The 21,910-nt window shown below is 34.7% G+C and overlaps 1 protein-coding gene across 3 annotated transcripts in view; it reads right to left on the minus strand.

Annotated features, from left to right (window-relative positions):
• SYT14 (synaptotagmin 14) overlaps positions 1-21,910 on the minus strand; it is a gene marked incomplete at both ends in the record, with an annotated part of 68,800 nt that overhangs the window by 13,074 nt on the left and 33,816 nt on the right. For all 3 annotated transcript variants that reach the window (XM_079532891.1, XM_079532890.1, XM_079532889.1), the window contains 2 exons: positions 6,477-6,926; positions 8,970-9,238. In XM_079532891.1, coding sequence (XP_079389017.1) covers positions 6,477-6,926; positions 8,970-9,238 — 719 coding nt within the window. The remainder of the gene's footprint in view (positions 1-6,476; positions 6,927-8,969; positions 9,239-21,910) is intronic.

Raw genomic sequence — 21,910 nt, forward strand, 5'->3', positions numbered from 1 at the left:
AGCACACATGCTTTTGTTGAAAGGTGCTCAAGGCTGCAAACAGTAACAGCTTCTGTGTTTTCCCCTTTTCCCTTGAAAGACAGTATTAAAAGAACACATTTTTGTACATATGAATACAGACAAGCAAGAAAATACAAAGAATGAGAAAATAAAATAGTTGGGAAGCTCTGTATGATAAAAGGAAACAAAGTTCTCTTGGACTTCAAAGTTAAAGAATTTACCTCCACTGAAATAACTAAGGAAGATTTAAGGAGCAGCTTGTAGTCTCCAACAGATGAAATTTCATGTTAGTGATAACCTTGATACTATTTTCTTACAACTCCTACAAAACTACGTCTAGGAAATTTATAATATGCTTTTCAATTTTATTTTGCTTACTCTCTTAAACTATGATCAGGGTTGAAAAATCATGCTTATGGCACAGAGAATGAGAGTCTCAGAATATCACAGACACTTGATCAAATTCACATTCTTTGTAGCTTCATGTATCAATTTATTCTAGAAGCATTCTCTCCTTATGTAGATAAATAAAACGTAGTGACCAAAACTATACCTATAGTTTCAAGTAATACATTTGTCACCAACAGATTGGCTGTGTGAGGTAACTGAGTATTGTTCAAATGGTTTACTTTAATACAGAATGGTCATTCACAGCCTGGGACGTTTTACAAACTGAGGAGTATTATCACAACATTAAAAATAGAAATACTCTGTCTGAAACATAGTTTTGATTATTTGCTGAAGCAAACATCAAAGACTGTGTGAATCCACCTAAGCAAATAAGTTTTCTCTACCAACTTCACAGATTAAAGGCAAAGGATAAAATTTTTAAACTGTTATTTTATACAGTGCACATATGCACATATAAGACATAGACATGAGGAACACTCTTTGTTCTGGAAATGTGACCAATTGAGAACTTGGACATATAGTTGAAATTCAAAGAATTCCCCAAATATCCTACATTCAGAGTCATGGAAATGTACCTTATTCTGTAAAGCACTCAAATGGCTTCATAGTCTCAATGTCTAGTCAAGTGCTTCTTGGATGCCACAAATTGCCATGAATGGTTAGATGTACTAACAAAACAATCAGGAAATGCAAACAGCACGGATTTGGAAAGCAAATTCATTTTTAAACATGACCACTGAACTCCTGTAGTGGTAGGCCTGTATGAACTGACCAGATTCTATTTAATTTTTGGGTTTCTCACCAGATCCAGAAGACTCAAGCAGAAGGAGACTCAGGTGACAGGAGCAGTGCTGTGAGTACACCACACAATGGGCACAAACAGTTGAGGCAATAACAGCACTGACAAGATAACAGCTGCTGATTGGAGAGTCCTTACTTAGGACACTGCTTTGAAATGCTGCATAACCAACCCCACACTGGGGAGACTTCTTCATTTGCCAAATATTGTCAAGTTCTCCTCCAGCTGCATCGACATGAGCACCACTTTCCAATCATAACATCCTTCAAAAAAGTGCAGACTTATCTTATTATGTAAAAGAAGTAGTTTTGATCTTCCACATTTTACACCACTTATTCAAATGAACTCTGACAACTATTCCCCTCATAACAATGTGTTTGATGCTTAATTAAGTCTTCCTTCAATGGACATAATGTTTACAAGCTAAATGGAAGCATTTATGCACCATGACATTGGAACCAACCCTTTTTTGTACAATTCTAATTGAATAATAGAATCATTATCAAAGAATGGTTTGGGTTGGAAGGGACCTTAGAAATCCCAACACTGTGCCATGGTCAGGGCTTCTCCCCCCAGCTCAGGCTATGCAAGGCCCCATCCAACCTGGTCTTGAGTACTTCCAGGGATGGAGCACCCACAGCTTCTCTGGGCAGCTGTGCCACTGCTTCACTGCACTCTAAGTGAAAATTTTTCTCCTAATACCTAATCTAAATCTCTCTTCTTTTGGTTTCAAAATGAACCCCCTTGTCCTAATACTATCAGGCCATATAAGAAGCTAGTTTCCCTCTTGTTTATAAGCTTCCTTTAAATATTGAAAGGGAACATATACAAATATAAATAAAACACTATTAAAAAATCATCTCTTTCCTAGATGAGTCTTAATTATCTTTTCACTAAGTGATTTAAAGTATCAAAATGGTAGCTACAGTTTAGTAAAATACAACTATTGCACACAAACTTTAATATTTAGCCTTTCAAATTAAAACCTGAATAGATCATACTATAAGCATATAGCAGCAAAGGACGAAAATACTGGATTTACACAAAACCTGTCAGTTCAACTCTACGGTGGCCAAGAATTCCCAAGAAAAATATGGCCTTCTGAAAGTTCTTTTTCATCAGTTTATGAAATGATAAACATCCATTAGAAAGAATAGTAAAGATGCACCACACAAAGAGCAACGTAGAAAAAATTCCTTAAGCATAACACGTAAGGAAGTGTACATGAGATGGTTAACACAAACAAGCATATTAAACAATTAACCACCATTCTCAACGCTGAAAGTATTTCTATACGTTGCATGAAGAAATAGTTATATTGTTCAAAAATGTAATTAAAATATTTCTCAGACAATCTGGTTATTTATAGAGAAGATAAACAAAAATAATCCTTAATGCACGAATGATTGCTCATATCATTCATTCCTCGACGTAAGGGTCACATTTAGGAGTTCAGTATATTAAAACTTTTTTTTGGATAGAAAGTTAAATTTAATTCTCCACATATTGTTATTGACAATGCAAGATAAAAGATTACTAGATTTGCTTAGCAGAAAGATACATTTTTATCTTCTAAACTGTACTTCCAAAATAAATAAAAAAAATAAAACACACCATTGTTAGTTTTCATTCTACATCAGAAAAGAAACCTGTGAGATGATGACAAGGACTACATTGGTTTTTTGATCATTTCCAAATGGATTTTCCTCAGTAAAATGCAATTAAGATTTTTTTTTATCACATCACAGTAGAGGCTGTGCTTCACTCTCAAGAAAATTTCCTTGAGTAAGAAGAACAAAGTGCAACTGAGAATAATTCCACAGGGACCTCTTGAAGAAAAACAAACCGTATTGCAATGGATTCAGAAATCCAATACAAAAGAACAAAAATTTGACTACATTGTGTTAAATGTGGAATTTCTCTGAAAGCATCAGGTCTTCCTAAGCAAACTATACTCAGGCAAAGTAACGGTAACACTGATATGTTACCTTTGATGGACAATTTCTATTAAATCCAAAAGGGTCATGGAGTTTCAGATAACAGCAACATATACACTCTGTCTAGATCATTTTGGTTCTGTTGCTTCTTGCCTGTATACTGAATGTGGAAGAAAGCCTGAGATATTTCAGTCAGTGCGTGATGAGAGCTGAAAATAGTGTGTGAAGAGGAATTCCCTGGTTACGTGGGAGAACTGTAGCAAACATACACTAAAGTGGTCTTGGGGAACATGATGTAAGAGTTAGAACTATAGAAGCAGAAAAAGAATAGAATAAATGCAATGGAAACAACGCAGAGGAAGAAAGAAGTTTTTCAAGAGGAACTATTAAATGGAAACATACCTTTTCATGGTACAAGAACAACTCAGTGAATGACTATGCAAAAGCTGCTAATACAAGATGTTATATGAAATGTTAGAAGGTGACGAACAGGCTGAAATCTTGGGTAAGAAGATTTGTAAATATATTTGTAAATTTGAAGTCTTGTGGAGCTTTGAAATCTATTTAAGGAGCATACAAATATACATTCACCATGTCATGTACTTGTCCGCATTTTAACAATAAGCAGATAAAGCAGCACACACAGCTCACGTGAACATACCACTATTTTGGAAATGCACTAAACTCGCTGCCTCACCTTACTCAGATTCTCCTGTGAATAGTGTTAGGGTAAAACTGAAACAAGTACTAAAGTTCACAGGATATGAACTTCTTGTACAATCATAAGGCAGACAATTAGCTAATAAAAATACATTAATATATTATGAGGCACAGACAGAGAAATAAAATACATTCCTGCAGAAGTAGTTAGCATGTAGTAGTAGTTAGCAAGTAGTCAGATGTTCCAATGGATTAGGAAATCTCAGTGACAAGCGGTGTATTTAATATAAAATCTGTATAATGAGAAGCAGTGGAAAAAAAAAGCAGGGTAACTGACATTTGCCCATTTCTAATTTCATAAAAAGCTATCAAATACAAACATTTCTCAATACAAAACAACACTCTTCTACTGAGCAAAATAAATTTAAATTCAGAACTTACAATGTTCCTCATCGTGGATTTAATAATTACAAACATTCCTGAACGTCTCCAAGGTGAAACAACACTTACCTTCTCCTATTAAGTAATTGCTGCCTGGCTTACAATTAGAAGGGCACAAAGATCATTGCTCCATTCTAGTAAAAGCACAGTTGAGAAAGAATGCAAACAGTGTATAGCTGCACCCAGAGGTAAACACCTGAGAACTAATTAAGGTGAATGACAATGCTGGATAAGAATAAATTATTATAAGTTAGTCATGAAGAAATTCAGGTTGGAAATGAAACACCCAGATGTTTACTGATGAAAATTCACAAATCTGTGATCAAGCTGACCTGACTGTTGGTAATAACAACAGCTTGAACACAATGACTGAGGACGGTCCCCTGCTTCCAGTAAAACATTAAAAAACAAACAAACAAATTTTTAGACTGTTGCAAAATAAAACAGTAGATCTGTTCATGATATGAGCATTACATAGCTTACAAATAATAACAGACAAATAATAAAGCAATAATAGGGAACACAGGAACTAATTTCTAAAGTTTTAAAAACTGATTTGCATTGTTAAAAAGAAAAAAAGCTATGATCCTTATTCAAGCTATCAAGACTATGAAGGTTTCTTTCAAGCAATGGCCTAAGAGAAATTTGCCTAAACACCACTACAGTAACCAATTCTGGAAGAATATTTCACTTCCTACCAATATTCCTTATTTGTATTCATTTCCCCAGAATGGAAAGATTAGAGAAGATAGAGAAACCCTTACCATCACAGAAAATAAAAACCAGTCTCATTGTCTGTGATGCCTCCTGGAATTTGTTTACACTCCCAATGCCACAAAAGCTCAAGAAAGTGATAAAGAACAACCTAAGTAGAAAATGGATATACCCACCAAAACCTGTCTATGCACTTGAGGGATATATCAATTAAAAGCATTACCCTCTTTCTTTCTGAGTTTGGTAAGAAAAAAAAACATGGCCCTATTGGGAACACATACAAAACAAATGTAGCAAATAAATTTAGAGTATTCAGTGCATGTGTTTCATGGGGCATTAATTTCCCTAGCTACAGAACTGGCAAACTCAGCATTAGCAGAGTTCATACTAGTGAAGTGAAACACTTCATCCTTGAAACAGAATGATTCATACCTCTTAGCAAATCAGAGAAATGCTGTTTTATTGCTAGTTGATACTCTATCAGATGCGAGTTTTGGTCTCAGTTGTTGATTTTAATTAGCTTACTTTTAGCCACTAAATAAAAGAGCATTCTATTTTGAATGTCTTTTGCAGTACTCGTTTTTGACAGAAATGCCAATTTCTTCAACTTTTTTTGGAAAGTGCAGAATGAACTCCATTTGTTCATAACTGGGAAAATACCTTTTGCTTTCCTTTCTTTCTCCTTCTCTTTTAGTTAAAAAATAACAAACAGGCAACCATGTTAATAAAGATGCCCTTGCTAAATCATCTCTTTTTCCCCAAAGTCTATTTAAAACACAGAAATCTCTTAGGCAACCAACACTCATGTATTCTTTGTCTATGAAGCCTTGACCAGAACATTACAAACACCTCATTCTAGACAAAAGCTTATTTTAAAATTTGCAAGAAATCAAAAGGGATATACTGCCCATAGAGATGGAAAAACTGTTAAAATGAATCTTTAAATCTTATCTCCTGAAATAGGAGATGCAATCTGAAGTTCCCTTGGGAAGAAAGAAGATTTATCTGGAATCTACTGTACCATTGGCAGCCACCCTCACCACTAAACGCTTGGACATAGCACATACAGCCCAAACTCCTGGTTTTTGACGGTGTTTAAGTTTGCCCTTAATTACACTCTTTGCTTTATTAAGAATAGTATAGTTAAATTTTTTTGAGGGGGAAAGTTGTTCATCAGGTAGGTAGGCTTTTTTTTTTTTGGAAGGTCTGTGGGTCACAGGGTAAAGATGATACTTCTGCATGTATATATACGCAATATGTGTTCATACATACATACACATGCCTATTTATAGACTAGAAAATTCTAAGTAATTAAAAAAAAAATGCAGGCAGCTTTTGCAGGTGGAAAGTAAATGTACTTACAGAAGCTTTAAGGAAATTATCTTTCTGCCAGTATGATGAATGTTGAAAAAAAAATCCAGTGAATGTGACGGCTATAAATATACATACCATTCTTACAAAATTCAGGACAATGTATATCACCACATTCTTATTCTGCTTCATTTGATACTCACAGACAGACTGTAAGAAGGTTCCAATATCACTGGCACTGACATCTTCCCTTGAAGATTCAATTTTGTTAAGTGAAAAATCTTTTCTCCCACAATCCTCTCCTTTTTCATGCGACGTACACTGTAGAGTCTAAAGCGAACCGCGTAATTCCCAATCATCTCAGACTCAACGTGATTAAATTTGAATGTCTCTGTGAAGACAGGGCACGGTCCCCGCTGGATGCTGGTTTTCGCTCTCTGTTTCTTTATGGGGAGAAGAACTAGGTGTACTTGCCACGAGCTTCCACCTGTCCTGCTGTATGTGGGAATGTCTGTGACAGCTGTCACTGTCACCAAAAGCTTCTGTTCCTGTGAGTCATAGTCAAAAGTCACATCCAACGTGCCATATTTAGCTACTGGCTCAGGATCAAAAGGTTTAGGAAGCTGTGAAGACGATCCTCGAGCTGACATATCCTGAAAAAGAAAAAAAAAGCTTTTATTTATTTATTTGTTGTATTCTATTACTAAATCTAGCATGGAAAAATGTGGTTTTCTCTAAGCTATACGAAGTGACTGTGATCTTTTTGTTTATTTCATAAACAAGGTAATTAAACACTAAAAGCCTGAAGAGATGCTGACTAGCATCCAAGAAAAAAATAAAATCGAAAGACTTTACCTGGCCAATACTACCAAAAGCCATGAGCCAATCAGACAGAGCTTGGATTAAATTAGGCAATACTTACGATCTCTTCTTCTCTGCCCCACACGCTAAAATGCATACACATATGTTACAAGATATAATTACCTTACTTTCGTGCAAGTATACACACATTTTATGTTAACATTTTGTGGTACTTTAAGACCTGGCTGGTGACTGGGTGCATGGTGTAATGCCAGCAAAGAATATAGGAATTTTAATACTTATTTGCACTTGCAGCTACAAAAATGTTCCATAGATGTGCCAAAAATTATCACGACTTGATTAATGAAATTTTACTAACACTGCATATGATGTGTCTGTTCTGAACGGATTTTCTGGACTTTCCATAAACGGCATCAGTCCTAAAACTACACTGTAAAATTAATTTTTAAAACTGTTTCTTGACACTTTAAATTTGGAATAAGACTGATCCGCTATGTTTTTAAGACAGCCAGTCTGATGACAATACTGAAACAATAGGTACAAGAGATCAACATCCTACGTATATAAGAAGTTATCTCATATATGTGAAATAAACATATTGACTGTGTATTTCCATATTCTCAAAGTTATGCTTGGTTTTATAAATAATTACGACATATAATCACAGAATGGCTTGGGTTGGAAGGGACCCCAAGGATCCTCAAGACTCAACCCTCTTGCCACAGGCAGGGCCACCAACCTCCAGATCTTTTACGGCCTTTTTGATCAAAAAATGTTACATTCTTATTTTAAGCTGGATGCTACTTAGCTATTCTCATAACTCACTCCTCTGGAAACCTCACTATAGGAGTTGCTGAGTGTCTGTAAAAAATGTTGATGGTATTCTCCTATTACGTACACTTACACTACTGACTGGCATGACACATAATGGGAAGAAAAAAGAGATTTGCTGTAATTTATTATAGTTTGAGGATCATATGTACACACTACGTCTTTTTCAGCAATGAAATTCACAGATTGTTTCCCTAGCTGACCACCAGACATGTGTAGGCAGCTATCTGCTGGAGGACCTTGCTTCCATACAGAAGGTGAGCCTTCCATGTGTTACACCAGCACCTCAGAATGCAACATCAGCTTACCAAAAGGTTTCCTAAGACAGAAACAGCTGTTGACACATCAGCATTGCTTCCTGGCACGCATTTCAAAACTTGAGAAAAAATCAAAAGGGAGATTTATACCAAAAAAAAGCCTTTTCTGCACACTACAGCAGTTGACACACTTACCCATTACATACCAGCGCAGTAACTGGTTGTTCAAAACTCATCAAGGACATGTCAATGATAGATTATTTCTTTGTAGCAATGATTAAGAAATATCACTATAGCTTAGAATGGAAGAGGGGGAAATTAAGTGGTGTAAATCTTCATTGTATCATCAACTATTTTTTAAAAAACCCTTGTAATTTTTTTCCCCTCACCATTTGAGATATTTTACATAATCAGTTGCTTCAGCATGGAAAGCGTTAATCCCTTTTTTCTTTTTGTTTCTCTGGCTTTTGCTTTAATGTATAAGATTAGATTTAATTTAGGTTAGAAAAAATAAGTGAAAGAAAAAGAATTTTTATTTCAGTCCTTAAAATGACAAAGTTTCTGTCTGGTTCCAAAATAATCTACATTCTTTGGGAACTCAGTTGAAAGTTGAGACATCATAACAACAACTATATTATATTTTCCGACAAACAATTTTTTATTATTTTTTTTTTTTTTTAAATGATAAGCTGTAACACAAGTGCTCAAATTTCTGCACAGTATTTTTTAGGAAAAAAAGCTACAGAAAGGTTGTACTATATGACACTTCAGACCATTTTCGCTTACCTCTGGACTAAGGACAGCTGTACTATCGCTTGGTACATCCTCTTCATATCCTTTGTTATGGAAGCTCTCTATTTCATGTCCTGTGCTTCCCTCACTTGGACACTTATATGAACATCTTGGACTGTTGCTACACTGGGAAAATTCACATTTACCGTCTCCAACTTCAGAAGGTGTACATGATAGATGAGGAGAACCACTATCATCCTGATATGGAGGTGGCTGCAGTTCATCTAGTGGAGGCGTTCTTCTCATTCTCTGAATGCAGTTAGCTGAGAATAAGAGAAAATTCTTTACTTACTTGCTGATTATTTTCTCTTGAAATAGTTCTGTGGAAAATGCTAATTCCAAATATCTGGAAAGAGTATTTAAAACAGTCCTTTTTTTTTTACACGAGAAACTAGATAAAAGTACTACTGAAAAACATTCACTGAAAACGAAAGAAATGATCTCTCAGATGAAGATGAAGAATGTAGGAAAAAGCAAATTATTAAATATATAGTAAAAATGAACTGTGAAAATCATATAAAAATAAATATAGCACAAATATGATATGACAAAAATGTTGAGTATGAATTCCTTAATGCTTACCTTGCAAAAACCTTTCGGTTTCCTGAGTCACATTCTGCACAGGTGGGATATAAACCAATTAAGGAAACAAAACACACTTCCTAAAGCCATGATATCTAACTTCTGATTACCTCCCATCCAGTTGCTCAGCCAGGGAGATCGTAAATTAAACTCTGATGACAAATAAGTTACTAGTAAAGGCTGACAACGAGCCCTTTCACACCACTGAACTCTGCTCACTTTGAATTTAACAAAAGAAGCAGCGACTCCGAGACAGATTCTTTACCACTTGTTAAGAATGGCTACACTGTAGAATACGCAGTGTTAAGAAGGTAGAAGTAGTCCAGCCCCTGAAAATAGCACCATCAGCAATCTAGTGCTTGGGGTGAATGCTTGATTCTCAGCATCTTTGTTTTACACTTACACTAGCTGGACAGATGGAACTGTGGGGAACGTGTCCTCAGAAAATCAACCCAGGATGCACAGCTATGGATACAGAAAGTTAATTCCAAATAATTTTCAATTTTTGGTCTTAGATTTTACTACACAACATTACACAGCGATGGGAAAAGACAGTGAGACATGCAGTATATGAAATGAAATTAATACCAAGGATAGGTTAAAACATGTATCACATTTTGCTTATGTCAGCTATGGAAGTTTTAATGAAGATTTCAATACCACACACATGTAGAAATAACTTATGCAAAAAAACTTCAAAGCAATAATATTTTCTGTTGTCAGACATACCACTTTCATATATAGGAAAATCTACCAGAAAGGAAGCTAACAGAAGTTTGAACTTTAGAATGACATAAGTCTTGATTTCAGATTCTAACTAAGACAGAAAATGCTTTTCTTTCCCACATGACAAAGGTGGCATGTTTTAGTTTCATCATTAATTTTTTTTTGCATACAGAATTGTCCTGTCCGTGTTCTAAATTCTTATAAAGTATACAACCCTTTAATCATTTCAGCGTAACTACCAGCAGTTCAATGTATCACCTGGACAAACTGCAAAACAGTTAGAGAGTTAGCCTTACATGAAACAACGTTGAAAGTATAATAATGTGGTGCTCTCAGGCAATAAAAAGGGAAAAGCTCCCTTTTTTGTATCTTTTCCATTGGAAGACTGGACCACATCTATCTGAGCATGCAGAAACACTTCTGGGGCTTGATGGATGCCCAAACCGTCAAGCACATTGGTTCACATTGTTCAAGGGAAGCAAATCCAGACCCGCTGGCTATAAGGAAGCCACAACACACTGCAGATCTCCAAAGCTGTGACAGCACAGCTCATTATGGAGCATATCTACTGCACAGATTTTTCTCTGGCCTCAAAGACCAGCTCTTTTGGGGAATGCAGAGTTCTTCCCTATTCCACTGGGCTCCTAGTGAGCTTTTCTGAACTTTAGATCAGACAAGCTGGTAACAAAAACAATGCAAAGTGCTCCTACCAGATGATCGTGCTGTCAGGAATTCTCTCCCCTCGATGAACCCATCAGAGGCAGCCCTATCAGAGCAATTCCAAGCTACTGTTACACTGTTACAGCATTTCATGCAGAAGGTTCTCTGCTGTTAGTTAGCTCTGCTGTTAGTGCTCCTGAAACTCAAGCCCCACAGAGCAGGAAACGAAAAATGAGCAGGCAGGGAATCCTACACTCGAACTGCAGTCATCATTTCAGTAGATACACATACAGCCTTACACATGAAAAGACGTTCTCAAGTAGGACAATCAGAATCTTGAAATCACACAGGGAAGTAATGGGGAAAAACTAATTGCAAAACATGAAGGGCAGCACTTTTGGGGGGAGATTAAATTGCTTGTGCCTGTAAAACTAGATAAACACCATTTTAGAATATAAATTGATATTTTAATCATAACAAAACAATAAATATCCTTTGACTTTCTATACCATGAAAACAGGACTTTTCATTACTTACTTAAATATTTAATCAAATTCAGAGCAAAAGAATTCCTGCTCATAGTTCGTACAAGGCAACAAACAGCCTTAAGAAGACAGTAAATAGCATGACGCCATTTAATCCTTTTTTACTTGGAGTCTCATCTGAAAAGACATTTCAACTCCCAGCTTTTCAGCAGCCGAAAGAAATGAAAGTATTTCTGGATAACTATCAGCACCACTACTGTCGTACACGAGTAAACAAATGGCTGCATAACTCACTTCATTTTTTCCACTTTGATGAACTCTATTATATGCCCCTATGGGAAAACTGCACAGGCTGCATGACAGAAAAGGTAGGCAGGGAAGAAGTGAGGAAAAGCAGAAATATTAAGCAGCTGTGATTTTAAAATCTCCGAAAAGCAGAAACACAGGGGCAGGTTTTATCTACATATTTTTAAAAGCTTATTTACTAAACAGAAATAACATACAAGTTCTAGAAAACAAATAAATAAAAGCCAGTACCAGCTTTAAAAATCTAAGGACACCTCTGTCTCAGCAAGCATGACCTGTTTTTGCAGAAAAGGCTTCTCTAAAGTTAGTTTTTAAATGGCCTTTTCAGTCTTAATTAATTTCCTCCTCCCAGCAGTAAATATTTCACTAAAATTATGATATGGTGTTATGGCTCTCTGAAATTTCTCAATTACATGATTACATAATTATTGATGATGTCAAAGATAAAGATATTATAAACAGAAGAGAATACAACAAAACTGAATGTCTGATACTGGGCTTTTCCTTTAAAACTGCATAGAATTAGCCACTGTAATAATCAATCATTCAACAATGTTTCACATACCAAAGTTTAAAATAAGAAAGCAGAGTAAATGCTTGCTGATCTATCCCTGATTGCACTGGAGAAAGACATTTGGAGCTGAAAAGAAAGTATGTTCTGAAATGTTTGTATATTTACTTACAGAATCATTGTTTTTAAATATACATGGTATTTTTATTTTAAGGTGCATATTTATACATTGTTATATTTGCCCTAAATTGTACACACAAAGAATGCTTTCCAAAGACTACTGAATGCTGCTGAAGAGTTATTCTTCAGCAAATGGTTATGGTGAAAACCTAAAATCAAATGGAGCATCTTTTCCACACTAGACTAACAAGACACTTTCTGCTGCCACACCAGGTAGAAAATAAATTGTGCCAATTCAGAGAGCATAAGCATATTAAATTAGAGTATCAGTTTGAACAATTCAGTAAAAAAACAAACAAACAACAACAACAAAAAACCCAGCCAGCAAACATATATCCTAAACTTGCAATAAAGGAATAAACACAGTGAAATCCTGTCAAGTTTAGCCAGAGGTTCCTCCCAGCCATGAAATGCTGGAAGAGTAAAGATGAAAAGAAACTTACAGGATAAAGATCTCAGAAATGTTTTGTCACCCTAAATACATTGGTTGCTCCAAAAGTAATGCCTCCCATTTCCCCCCCCCCCCCAAGGAAACTACAATAGATACAAATCAATATTTTTCAACCGCCAGTAGCTATGCATTTTTTGCCAGTGATGAACAAGAGCCTCTATGCTGCACTTGTACAAATCTGCAAACATGGTAGTGATCCAGTGATCCAGCTGTTATGATAGTGTCACTGCTAGGAAAATGTCGCCCATGCAGCTCATCTTTCATTGGCCCAAACAGATGGAAGAAGGTGCCAAATCTGGACAACACTGTTCAGCCAAAACTGGTAAAATGCTCCACAGCCTTCAAACTGGCATTAACATGATGTGAGAGAAAGGCTGTTATGTTCCCATCCTGACTGGAAGTTTAAGCCTTCAGCTTAGTCAGCATCTCCGGTAGTCAGAGTTGCTGGTTTGTCTGGGTTCCAGGACATCCAGAAGGATCATCCCTTTCCTCTCCCAAAGATAGTGCACACCACTTTACTCGCTGAGGGCTGCATCCCACACTTAGCCAATGTTGCCAAGTCATTTCCTTGTGGACCAGACTAGGCTGTACAACGTTTTACCATGAAGCTGGTGATGTTAAACACGTTGAAATGTTTAGACTTTGCTATCTTCATTAATTTTCCTAAAAGCTGTCATTAGCAGCAGCAGAAAGTAAACTTTCTTTAGCCCATGTTTCCTGAGTAATTCCAAGAATTTCTACCTCATCATAAAGAAGAGAAATTATCCCTCTGGTTATAATTCCCTTGTCTCATAAGCAATAATTAACTTCCCCGTTGCAACTTTAAGTTTCTTGTATATATCACTGTTATAAATATTCATGCTATTTTGGAAGGCAGCATTATAAAAAAAATTATTGGAGAATCTGGTTTCTAGTTCCTTTTAAACAAATAATTGTGATATAAATTAATCATTTTGCAAGCCACATTTTGAAATTACCTTGAGTATCTTCATATTCAAACACTACATTTTCTTCCTACATCTCCACATACATTTCAAAAACATTTTTTTTGTCTAAGAAATTTCAACTTTTCAAGCCTTCAAGGGGTTCTATGTAAATGTTAAGACAATTTAAATAAAACATAAAATGAAATACTTGGTTAAAAATTAAAGAAACCTTTCTTATTCTGAATGATTAAATACCCTTAGAGATTTCTGACATGCAGCACAGACAGTCCAAATGGAATTTTCATGTTTGAACTTTTTTACCATCCAAAATATTACGTTGACTCAATTACTCCATGTTAAGAGCAGTATAAAATCCAAATTAAATATTGAATGAAACCTAGGGGCTCTCTTCTCTTTAAAATGAAGCTTACATGCAACTTTATGAGGAAAAAAACATGTATTTTACAATAAAATAAAATAAAATAAATCTATATTTCTATTCTGAAAGTTATGGCATCAGTCTTGCTTAATGAAATAAAGGGAACACAGAATAGGTATGGAGTGATTAAGGGCAATGAACAAAGTCTTATCAGCATTCTTCTTCTATTTGACACATTTCTGACTTCTATTCACAGAAGAACTGCTGTCTTAATCGAGCAATTCATTTAAAAACAAGAAAGGCAATCACATTGTTTTGTCCTGTTTTAAAGCTTTCTTTTATTTCCTAATATTTATAAAATTTACATACCCTGTGAGGTTGACCCCAGATTTAAACTTAACACTTAAAACAGTGTTTATAGATACACAGTTCTTCAAACTGCTTTCAAGTTTCGTCTTCAAAGAAGGTCTAAAATGAGTTGAAGCTACTGATACCTGCATAGAAATTTTTTTTTGTAATTTGTCTGTTCATATTATGAGACTGCAGAACTACAGCTTGGTTTTGTTTGCTGACAAAAAGAATTTTCTCTTACCTGCAATTACTACACTACTGATTTGTGAGACAGTCCACTAGACAAGAAGAAATATTTCTTCTATAATATTCTATAATAAAAATCACAGAAAACTGCGACACTACTGAAGAACTCCAGGCTCTTTCTAAAATTAGCCTAAATTAGAACATTTAACTACAAATCCATTATTAAAACATTATAGTGAACTAACTGTCAAAGAAATCCTTTTGTTTCCTTCCCAAATATTTTGGTTGTCTTTGAATGAAAATTATATAGTAGCATTGCTTGAATTCATTTTCTTACAATTTTACTATCATTCTCTGATTTCTTTTAAAGTATTTTTAGTAATTTGAATAGAAAATAGTTTAATTCATTTTTTTTCTGAACAGCTATCCAAAATACACCCCAAAGACTGTCAACTATTTGTTCAACGTTACTCGCGTGCTGATGTATATAATACACATAATAAAATATAATACAATATAAATAAAGCTGATCTTTCCCAAAGATTATTTTTTCACCATTTTAAAAGAGGTTGCAAAAATCCTGCTTTTCTGAGGCTATATCCAACTCTGTAAAGCCTTTTTGAAGCACTGATCTTAAAGAAACGAAATCATAAAATTGCCTGCCATCTCTTCCACGATTGTATTTCCTTAGGCAAAGTATTTGTAATAACCACAGTACTTCAAAATCCTAGCCAGAAAAACTTCATTTAATTTAGATTCTGGTTTCACTTAGTTTTTTTTTTTGGTTTTTTTTTTTTTGTTTTTTTTTTTAATAAGTAGCCAACTTTTTACACTTCTAATTGCTATGTTGGCTAACTTCCTAAAAAAACAGATATTCTTCTACACCTCTGTTTACTGTTAATTTTTTCCAAGTTAGCAAGATTACCACTCTCAAAAAAATGAAATAAAATTCATAATACTTCCTCTCTTTTTTTTTCTTTTAAAATACACCATAAGTCACTTTTGCCAAAGATGACTGACAAGCAGCTTTGAAATCTTCAGAATAGATATTCTAGACATGGTGACAAGGAAATGGCTTTCATCATCTCTCTGAAACCTTACCGAACTTCAGCTTTCCAGCATTTTCAAATGCTAAAGAGAGAATTTTGAGTTTAACAGCTAAAAAGCTCTGAAGAATCTACATACTGTAAATGATTCTTAATGAGAACTTCCATTTCTGACGAATCTGTGTACTGTAGTAGCTGGACAGGGACTGTAGAAAATCTTTTCCTGTCATTGCTGTACTTCAGTTGAATACATTTTCCACTTCAAATTCCAGTTCAAGTTCCGGTCTAGTTTAATAGTACTAATACTACTCATGCAATACACGAGCTGTGCTGCAGAATGAAGGATGGAAAAGGTGAAACTGAGATCTGGAAACCAAATACTAGTAAACTACCATAATACATAGCTACTGTTCTGGTAATGTTCTAGTCTCAAATAAAGGAAAAGGTATGTTTAGAAGGCAGGATTAATGAGTCATGTATAGTGTTCTTGAACATATTAACACTTATGATTTATTTTATCAGGTACATCTATTTTTGATTTAACAAGTAGTACGAAAGTTTCCGAATGTTACCAGAAAAGACCTCTAAGTTCATGGTAATTTCTAATTTGATAGTAATAGATCCATGTAGAAGTATACAGTGCACTTAAACGTGACACAAAATCATCAGAATTCCTCCATTTTTTCCTACTTTTAAATAGTTTAAATAAGACATAACTACTACCCTAAGCACAAACTCTTTCTGCAGATTAAAATAACTTCCCCTACAAAAAAACAAACAAACAAAAACACCCCAGTAACCCCATTCTGTAATTCTTTTCCAAAAATTCTGCAGAGTTCCCATGTGTTTCAGCTCTCTCTTTAGTAGTATGTATTGCTACCCTGATTGGTTAAAATGAACCAGGAAAGATATTTTCAAGGAAGAACTGCTTCCAGTATAAGAACACAAAAATAGCTTTAATTCCTTCACGTTACTTTCATAGCGATTTTGAGAACAAATAAGAGAAGTAATGCCGGCATGGGACACTAACAAAAAGCAGCACTACAATGATTTTGCATTGACTACTTCGGTAGAGTATGTGCTAAATCTTCTGCCCAGCAATCTTGGATACTTACATTATGCTGATTTAGTTATCTCATAACTAAACATACACAAATATTATGATGAAATAGTAGAATTTAATGTGTTTAGCACTTTACAGATAGAGAACTGAAGGGCAGATTTAAATGAGAGGCAATAAAGATTGCTGTGAATATAACTCTGAATTGCTCATAGCCACACAGAAACCTTTCACGGAAGTGTAGAATTAAAACCAAATCCTTGAAGTCTAGCATCCATGATGTTTCTTCTAGTTTTAATTCATTTTTACTTCAAGCCTTCTAAATTATTATTAATCTAAGAACACAAATTGTTTAATGCCAGAATCACATAAACCTCTAAACCACTAGCTAGAGATCTAAACCCACAGAATTTTCTACTACCATCAGCTTTGCACTGACAGAGAAAGAAAAAAATAAAGAAAAATAAAATCAGCATGGGAAAAAAGGGAAGAGGAAAAAAAAGGCAAAAAGAAAAAGTAAGCACAATGACTCAAACGTAACAGCTTGTTAGTAAATCAGCAAAGGGATGAGGAGAAATAAAGGGAGAGAAGTTCACCGGCGTGGCACAAAAAATGAGAAAAAGAGCAAACAGTGGAAAAAAAAAAAAAAGATGCAAGCAGGAAGGAAAATTACTAACATGTAAAATAACAAAAAATGACAGAGAAAGAAAGGTGAAGGAAAAGGAAAATAAAACAACACATGACATGTAAAAAATTGGTTCAGATCTGAGAAAAAATGGATGTCAACAGAGTAAAGAGATAAAAGAGAAATCTGAAAAGACAATGGGTGGGAATATCCATATTTCTAGGTGAAAATCTATGCAACCTAGAGAACATGGCTACTTATATTTTAGGATTAGAAAGGTGCTTGTAAGAATAGACTTTTATTTTATATTTATATTATACAATTATCATCAGTTATTTCTCCTAATGAGGGCGAGATGACGGTAATTGTTTATTCAGACTTTGAGACTCCAAAGGAGCTCAGTTTCTCTTGTCAGTTCAGGTACTTTTTTTTCCTCTTCTTTCCTTGACACACCGGCTCAGTGACTTCCTTTAGTAAAATGAACTGTATTTCCTACAGTAATTAGAGTATTACCACAAAAACAATTCTAAAAAAATTCAGAAATTCATTTTGAAACAGATCCCATAACTTTACCGAATGAACAGCAGTCAGAAGCCATGTGCCATAAAAAGAACGGAGAAATAGACAAGAAATAGACATAGTAAAATCACAGAAAATTGATAAGCTTTCAAACCAAGAAATCTTTCTTTCATGCATCCAGTAGGAAGATGCACAGAAAAGGCACAGGTTAAGCAACAGGGAGCCTGTGAATCTATTCCACTCGGACCAGCAAAGCCTCAAACAAGTTTCTCAGGGCACGCACAAGCATGATCACACAAAACTAAATTTCTTGCATTTCTCTGCAGTTCCAGAACTCCTACTGTTACAGATGAGTTGCTTTAGCAGGCTAATGAGTCAAGTATGATTAAGTTGTTGCTATGCTTCTATAGTCACAATATAATTCACAAAACAGGTAATTTTCTGAATTTTGAGAACACTTAATGAACGTGTGACTTGTGGGTGAAGATATTTTCATTCAGTCATAGCTACAAGTCACAAGATGTCTGCTTACGAGGGTCAGAGAACAGCAGCTAAGCTGCGTACAGCAGCACACATAAGGTCTATGTGATGATGCTTCAGCCCTCATCAAACAGTAGGAGATGAATTACTCTGCCCTGTCATTCACCCAAAGAAACAATCATGCTAACCAACAGATTGTAGTGCAGCATATCATTCTGCACAAAACACTAACTGGAAAATTGTGATGTCGTGAAAATGGTTCTGTACTTAAAAATGTTAAACATATTAGGCAGTGTTACAGAATAAAAACATGCATATCCAACAAAAAAAAAAGATTGTTTCACGTGAACCTTTCTTGTATTAGTAAAAAAAATATACACAATCTGAAATTACTGTTTAATTTTGCTTGTTGAACAAGAGACTTAAAGGTAGTAAGCAGGAGTTAATTAGCAATCAAAGTCTGACATCTACAGCTGCAAAATGTTTGTATGATAATTTCAAAATTGAAAATGATTTATTTCTCTCTACGTGAAATTAGTGAACACTCATTATAAAGTCTGCGATTATTTTGAAAAGTACTGCTGGAGCATTTCAGAATCTCTGCCACGGGATTAGCAAGTATTACAACATATGTCTTGAGAACTACTATCATCCTACCTGTTTTTGTTGTCATCATGGTCTTTAGATCACTACAACAGAAAATACACACAGCAGGGTGATATTTAACACAGTTCACACCAAGAATGCTATTTCTGTGGGATTTTTTTGTCAAATTTTTTTTTTTTTTTTTTTTTTTTTTTTTAAATCTCAGCACTAAGACTTAATAAGATTACATTTTTAAGCAATGCATAAAACTAGTATGTAACTGATGATGACGTAAACTTTGCAACACAGGAAATTCTCATTAAATATGAGAGGAAAAAAACCTTAGGAATTAGAGTGGTTATAGATTGGAAGAGGTTACTCAGAAGTTGCTCAGAGTCTGCATTACCTTCTTCTTTGAATGTTTTAAAAGCTCTGCTAGCTAGGGCCTGAAATTAGCTGCTCTCCTTCAATCAGGAGATCAGACCAGATGACTCCTGAGTCTTTTTTAACCCATTATTCATTGTTCAATATATTGTACAATATATGTTCTACAACATATGGGGATCAAGAATGGTTCCCACCCTTGGTTATATGGTACAGAATTACCTCAAATGTATAAAGTCTCTTCTGTAATGCAGTAGTTTAAGAATTTACAGGTGAATATATCTACCTTTAGCTCTGTCTCTGTATATATGTTAAACTAATTACACTGCTGCATTCTGATTTATTATATACTAATATCTCACCAGTATAACCTTTCATTGTTTAATAAAATAAAAATACAAAAAACAAAACAAGAAGCAAAAGAAATTTAGAATACTTTGTTAATTGGTGAAGTTCCACTGCAGTACACCTTGCAGATGACTAGTTGTAGACAAGTCTGCAACACTGACATTTTTACCTTGATTACATAAACATACAGGTTTTAGGTAAAAGCCACTAACAACAACAAAAAACAAACAAACAAACCTCACAAACTATATCTGTGCATAATTTTTCTGTTAAATGCATAGCTGTAAACACAAGTACACATGTAGATACACCCCAAGACCATGTATTAATAACTAGAAAAATGTAAGGTTCACGAAATACTAAATATAATTAAGACTACGCGTAGGAAGTAATATCCATATCAAAATGACAATGTTAGACTGCAAATATTGACCTTTATTATTTATCAAGTGAAAAAGCCTTAATTTGCCTGTTATTCAAACTTTAACAATAAGTATGATAACTTAGATGGCAGAAAGGGAGAAAAACAGCATTTGCTATCTCTTTGCATTAACACTTTGACCAGTCAACAATTCCACAGTGATGAAATGTGCAGATTGATTCAAAGTAAGATAAGGCTATTTAAATAACTCAAAATAAGAGATGGGTATTGAAACATTAGAATTTTGATAAGCGATCACAGCTGCACTAGAATTAGTTTCTATAGCAACAGAGGAAATAATGTGAAGAATTGCACTGCAATGCAAGATGGATTCCTTACAAACGCGGCTGTTCAGATAGAAAACTTTAAGAATATTCATCGTATTAAAATATTTCTATTAAAAAGGTTATTCAGATGTCCTATACCATGTACTTCGTTCTATTTTGGTTCTTCAGGATTCAATTCTAGTGCATCTATTCAAGTTTTAGATTACATTTTCACACTTTCCTTCTATTGCTTACCTTCCCATTTTAAAATTAATTAAAGAGAGCTATTCTGGAAAATATTGTACCTTTGATCTCAAACTAAACTGCATTTTCAATCTTTTTTCTTTATTATTCATATAAAGAAGCACTCATTACATTTATTTTTTCCAGTGGTACACTTGTAAAACATTACAGAGTGCATTGCATGCGCTATTCATAAAAAGCTTCATCTCTGCCACAAGAATTAATATCACCATGGAAGTTTTAAAACTTGAAGGCATATGAGACTTGAATGAGCTTTTATCAACGTGCATTCTCATGTCCTAAGCATGATTAGGAAACGATAGAAAATCTATTAGTATTCATGGATTGAGTACCCATAAGATGGTAAGATAAAAGCCTTTCAGTTGAGCACATCTTCAGACTTTAAACGTTGCTCATTTCTAGCACTAAGAATTACTGTTTCATTGCATCATCTCTGATTCTAGCTATTTTTGGCAACTAATTAAAAGCACATGCATGAACCTTTTTTGTATTTTGCCCTTATGATGAGACCTATTACTCTGGCTTATTCTATCCTTTTGAGTTCAAAAGTATCTTTTGAGTTACCATGGATACAAGTGATATGCTTTCTCCCATAACTGCTTTGTGTGCCTTATCAAACACCAGAAAACTGGCACAGTAGGAATCGGAGCCATCTATATGGCATGAACATCAAATCACTTGGAAGTGCTCCTTCCCTCCTTCCTCTCGAAAAATTGAGGCACACCATACACAGTGCTTGTAATGAAATAAAGTGGCAGGCTCTTTTTTATCAAGGAAACCACAATGAAAAGATGCAAACACAAAACAATCTACTGAGATCAATTCCGGAACAACATTAAAGTGAAAATAGGAATACACAGATTAATTCCACGTTTGCTAGGAACACTGAAAACAAAATGTAACCAATTTCTGCACGTATTTCATAAAAGAGTTGCAGAAATATCGTATGCAACTCTGATACGCACAAATTTAAGAAAATAATAGAAATAATAGAAATTGTTTCACCTCTTCATACCAATTTATTATGGGCATTTTCAAATGGAAATTGTATTCCAATAACCTGGGAGTAATTTCTAATAATAATCAGTGAATAAGGCAGCAGTTAGTAAACTTATTCCCCCATTATGTTCCCACATTCTGACCTGTTCCTCAAACCAAAAGACCGTCTCCACACAGCAAAATTCACACAGGATT

Source organism: Tetrao urogallus (genome assembly GCF_951394365.1).
Source record: "Tetrao urogallus genome assembly, chromosome: 2".
Lineage (NCBI taxonomy): Eukaryota > Metazoa > Chordata > Aves > Galliformes > Phasianidae > Tetrao > Tetrao urogallus.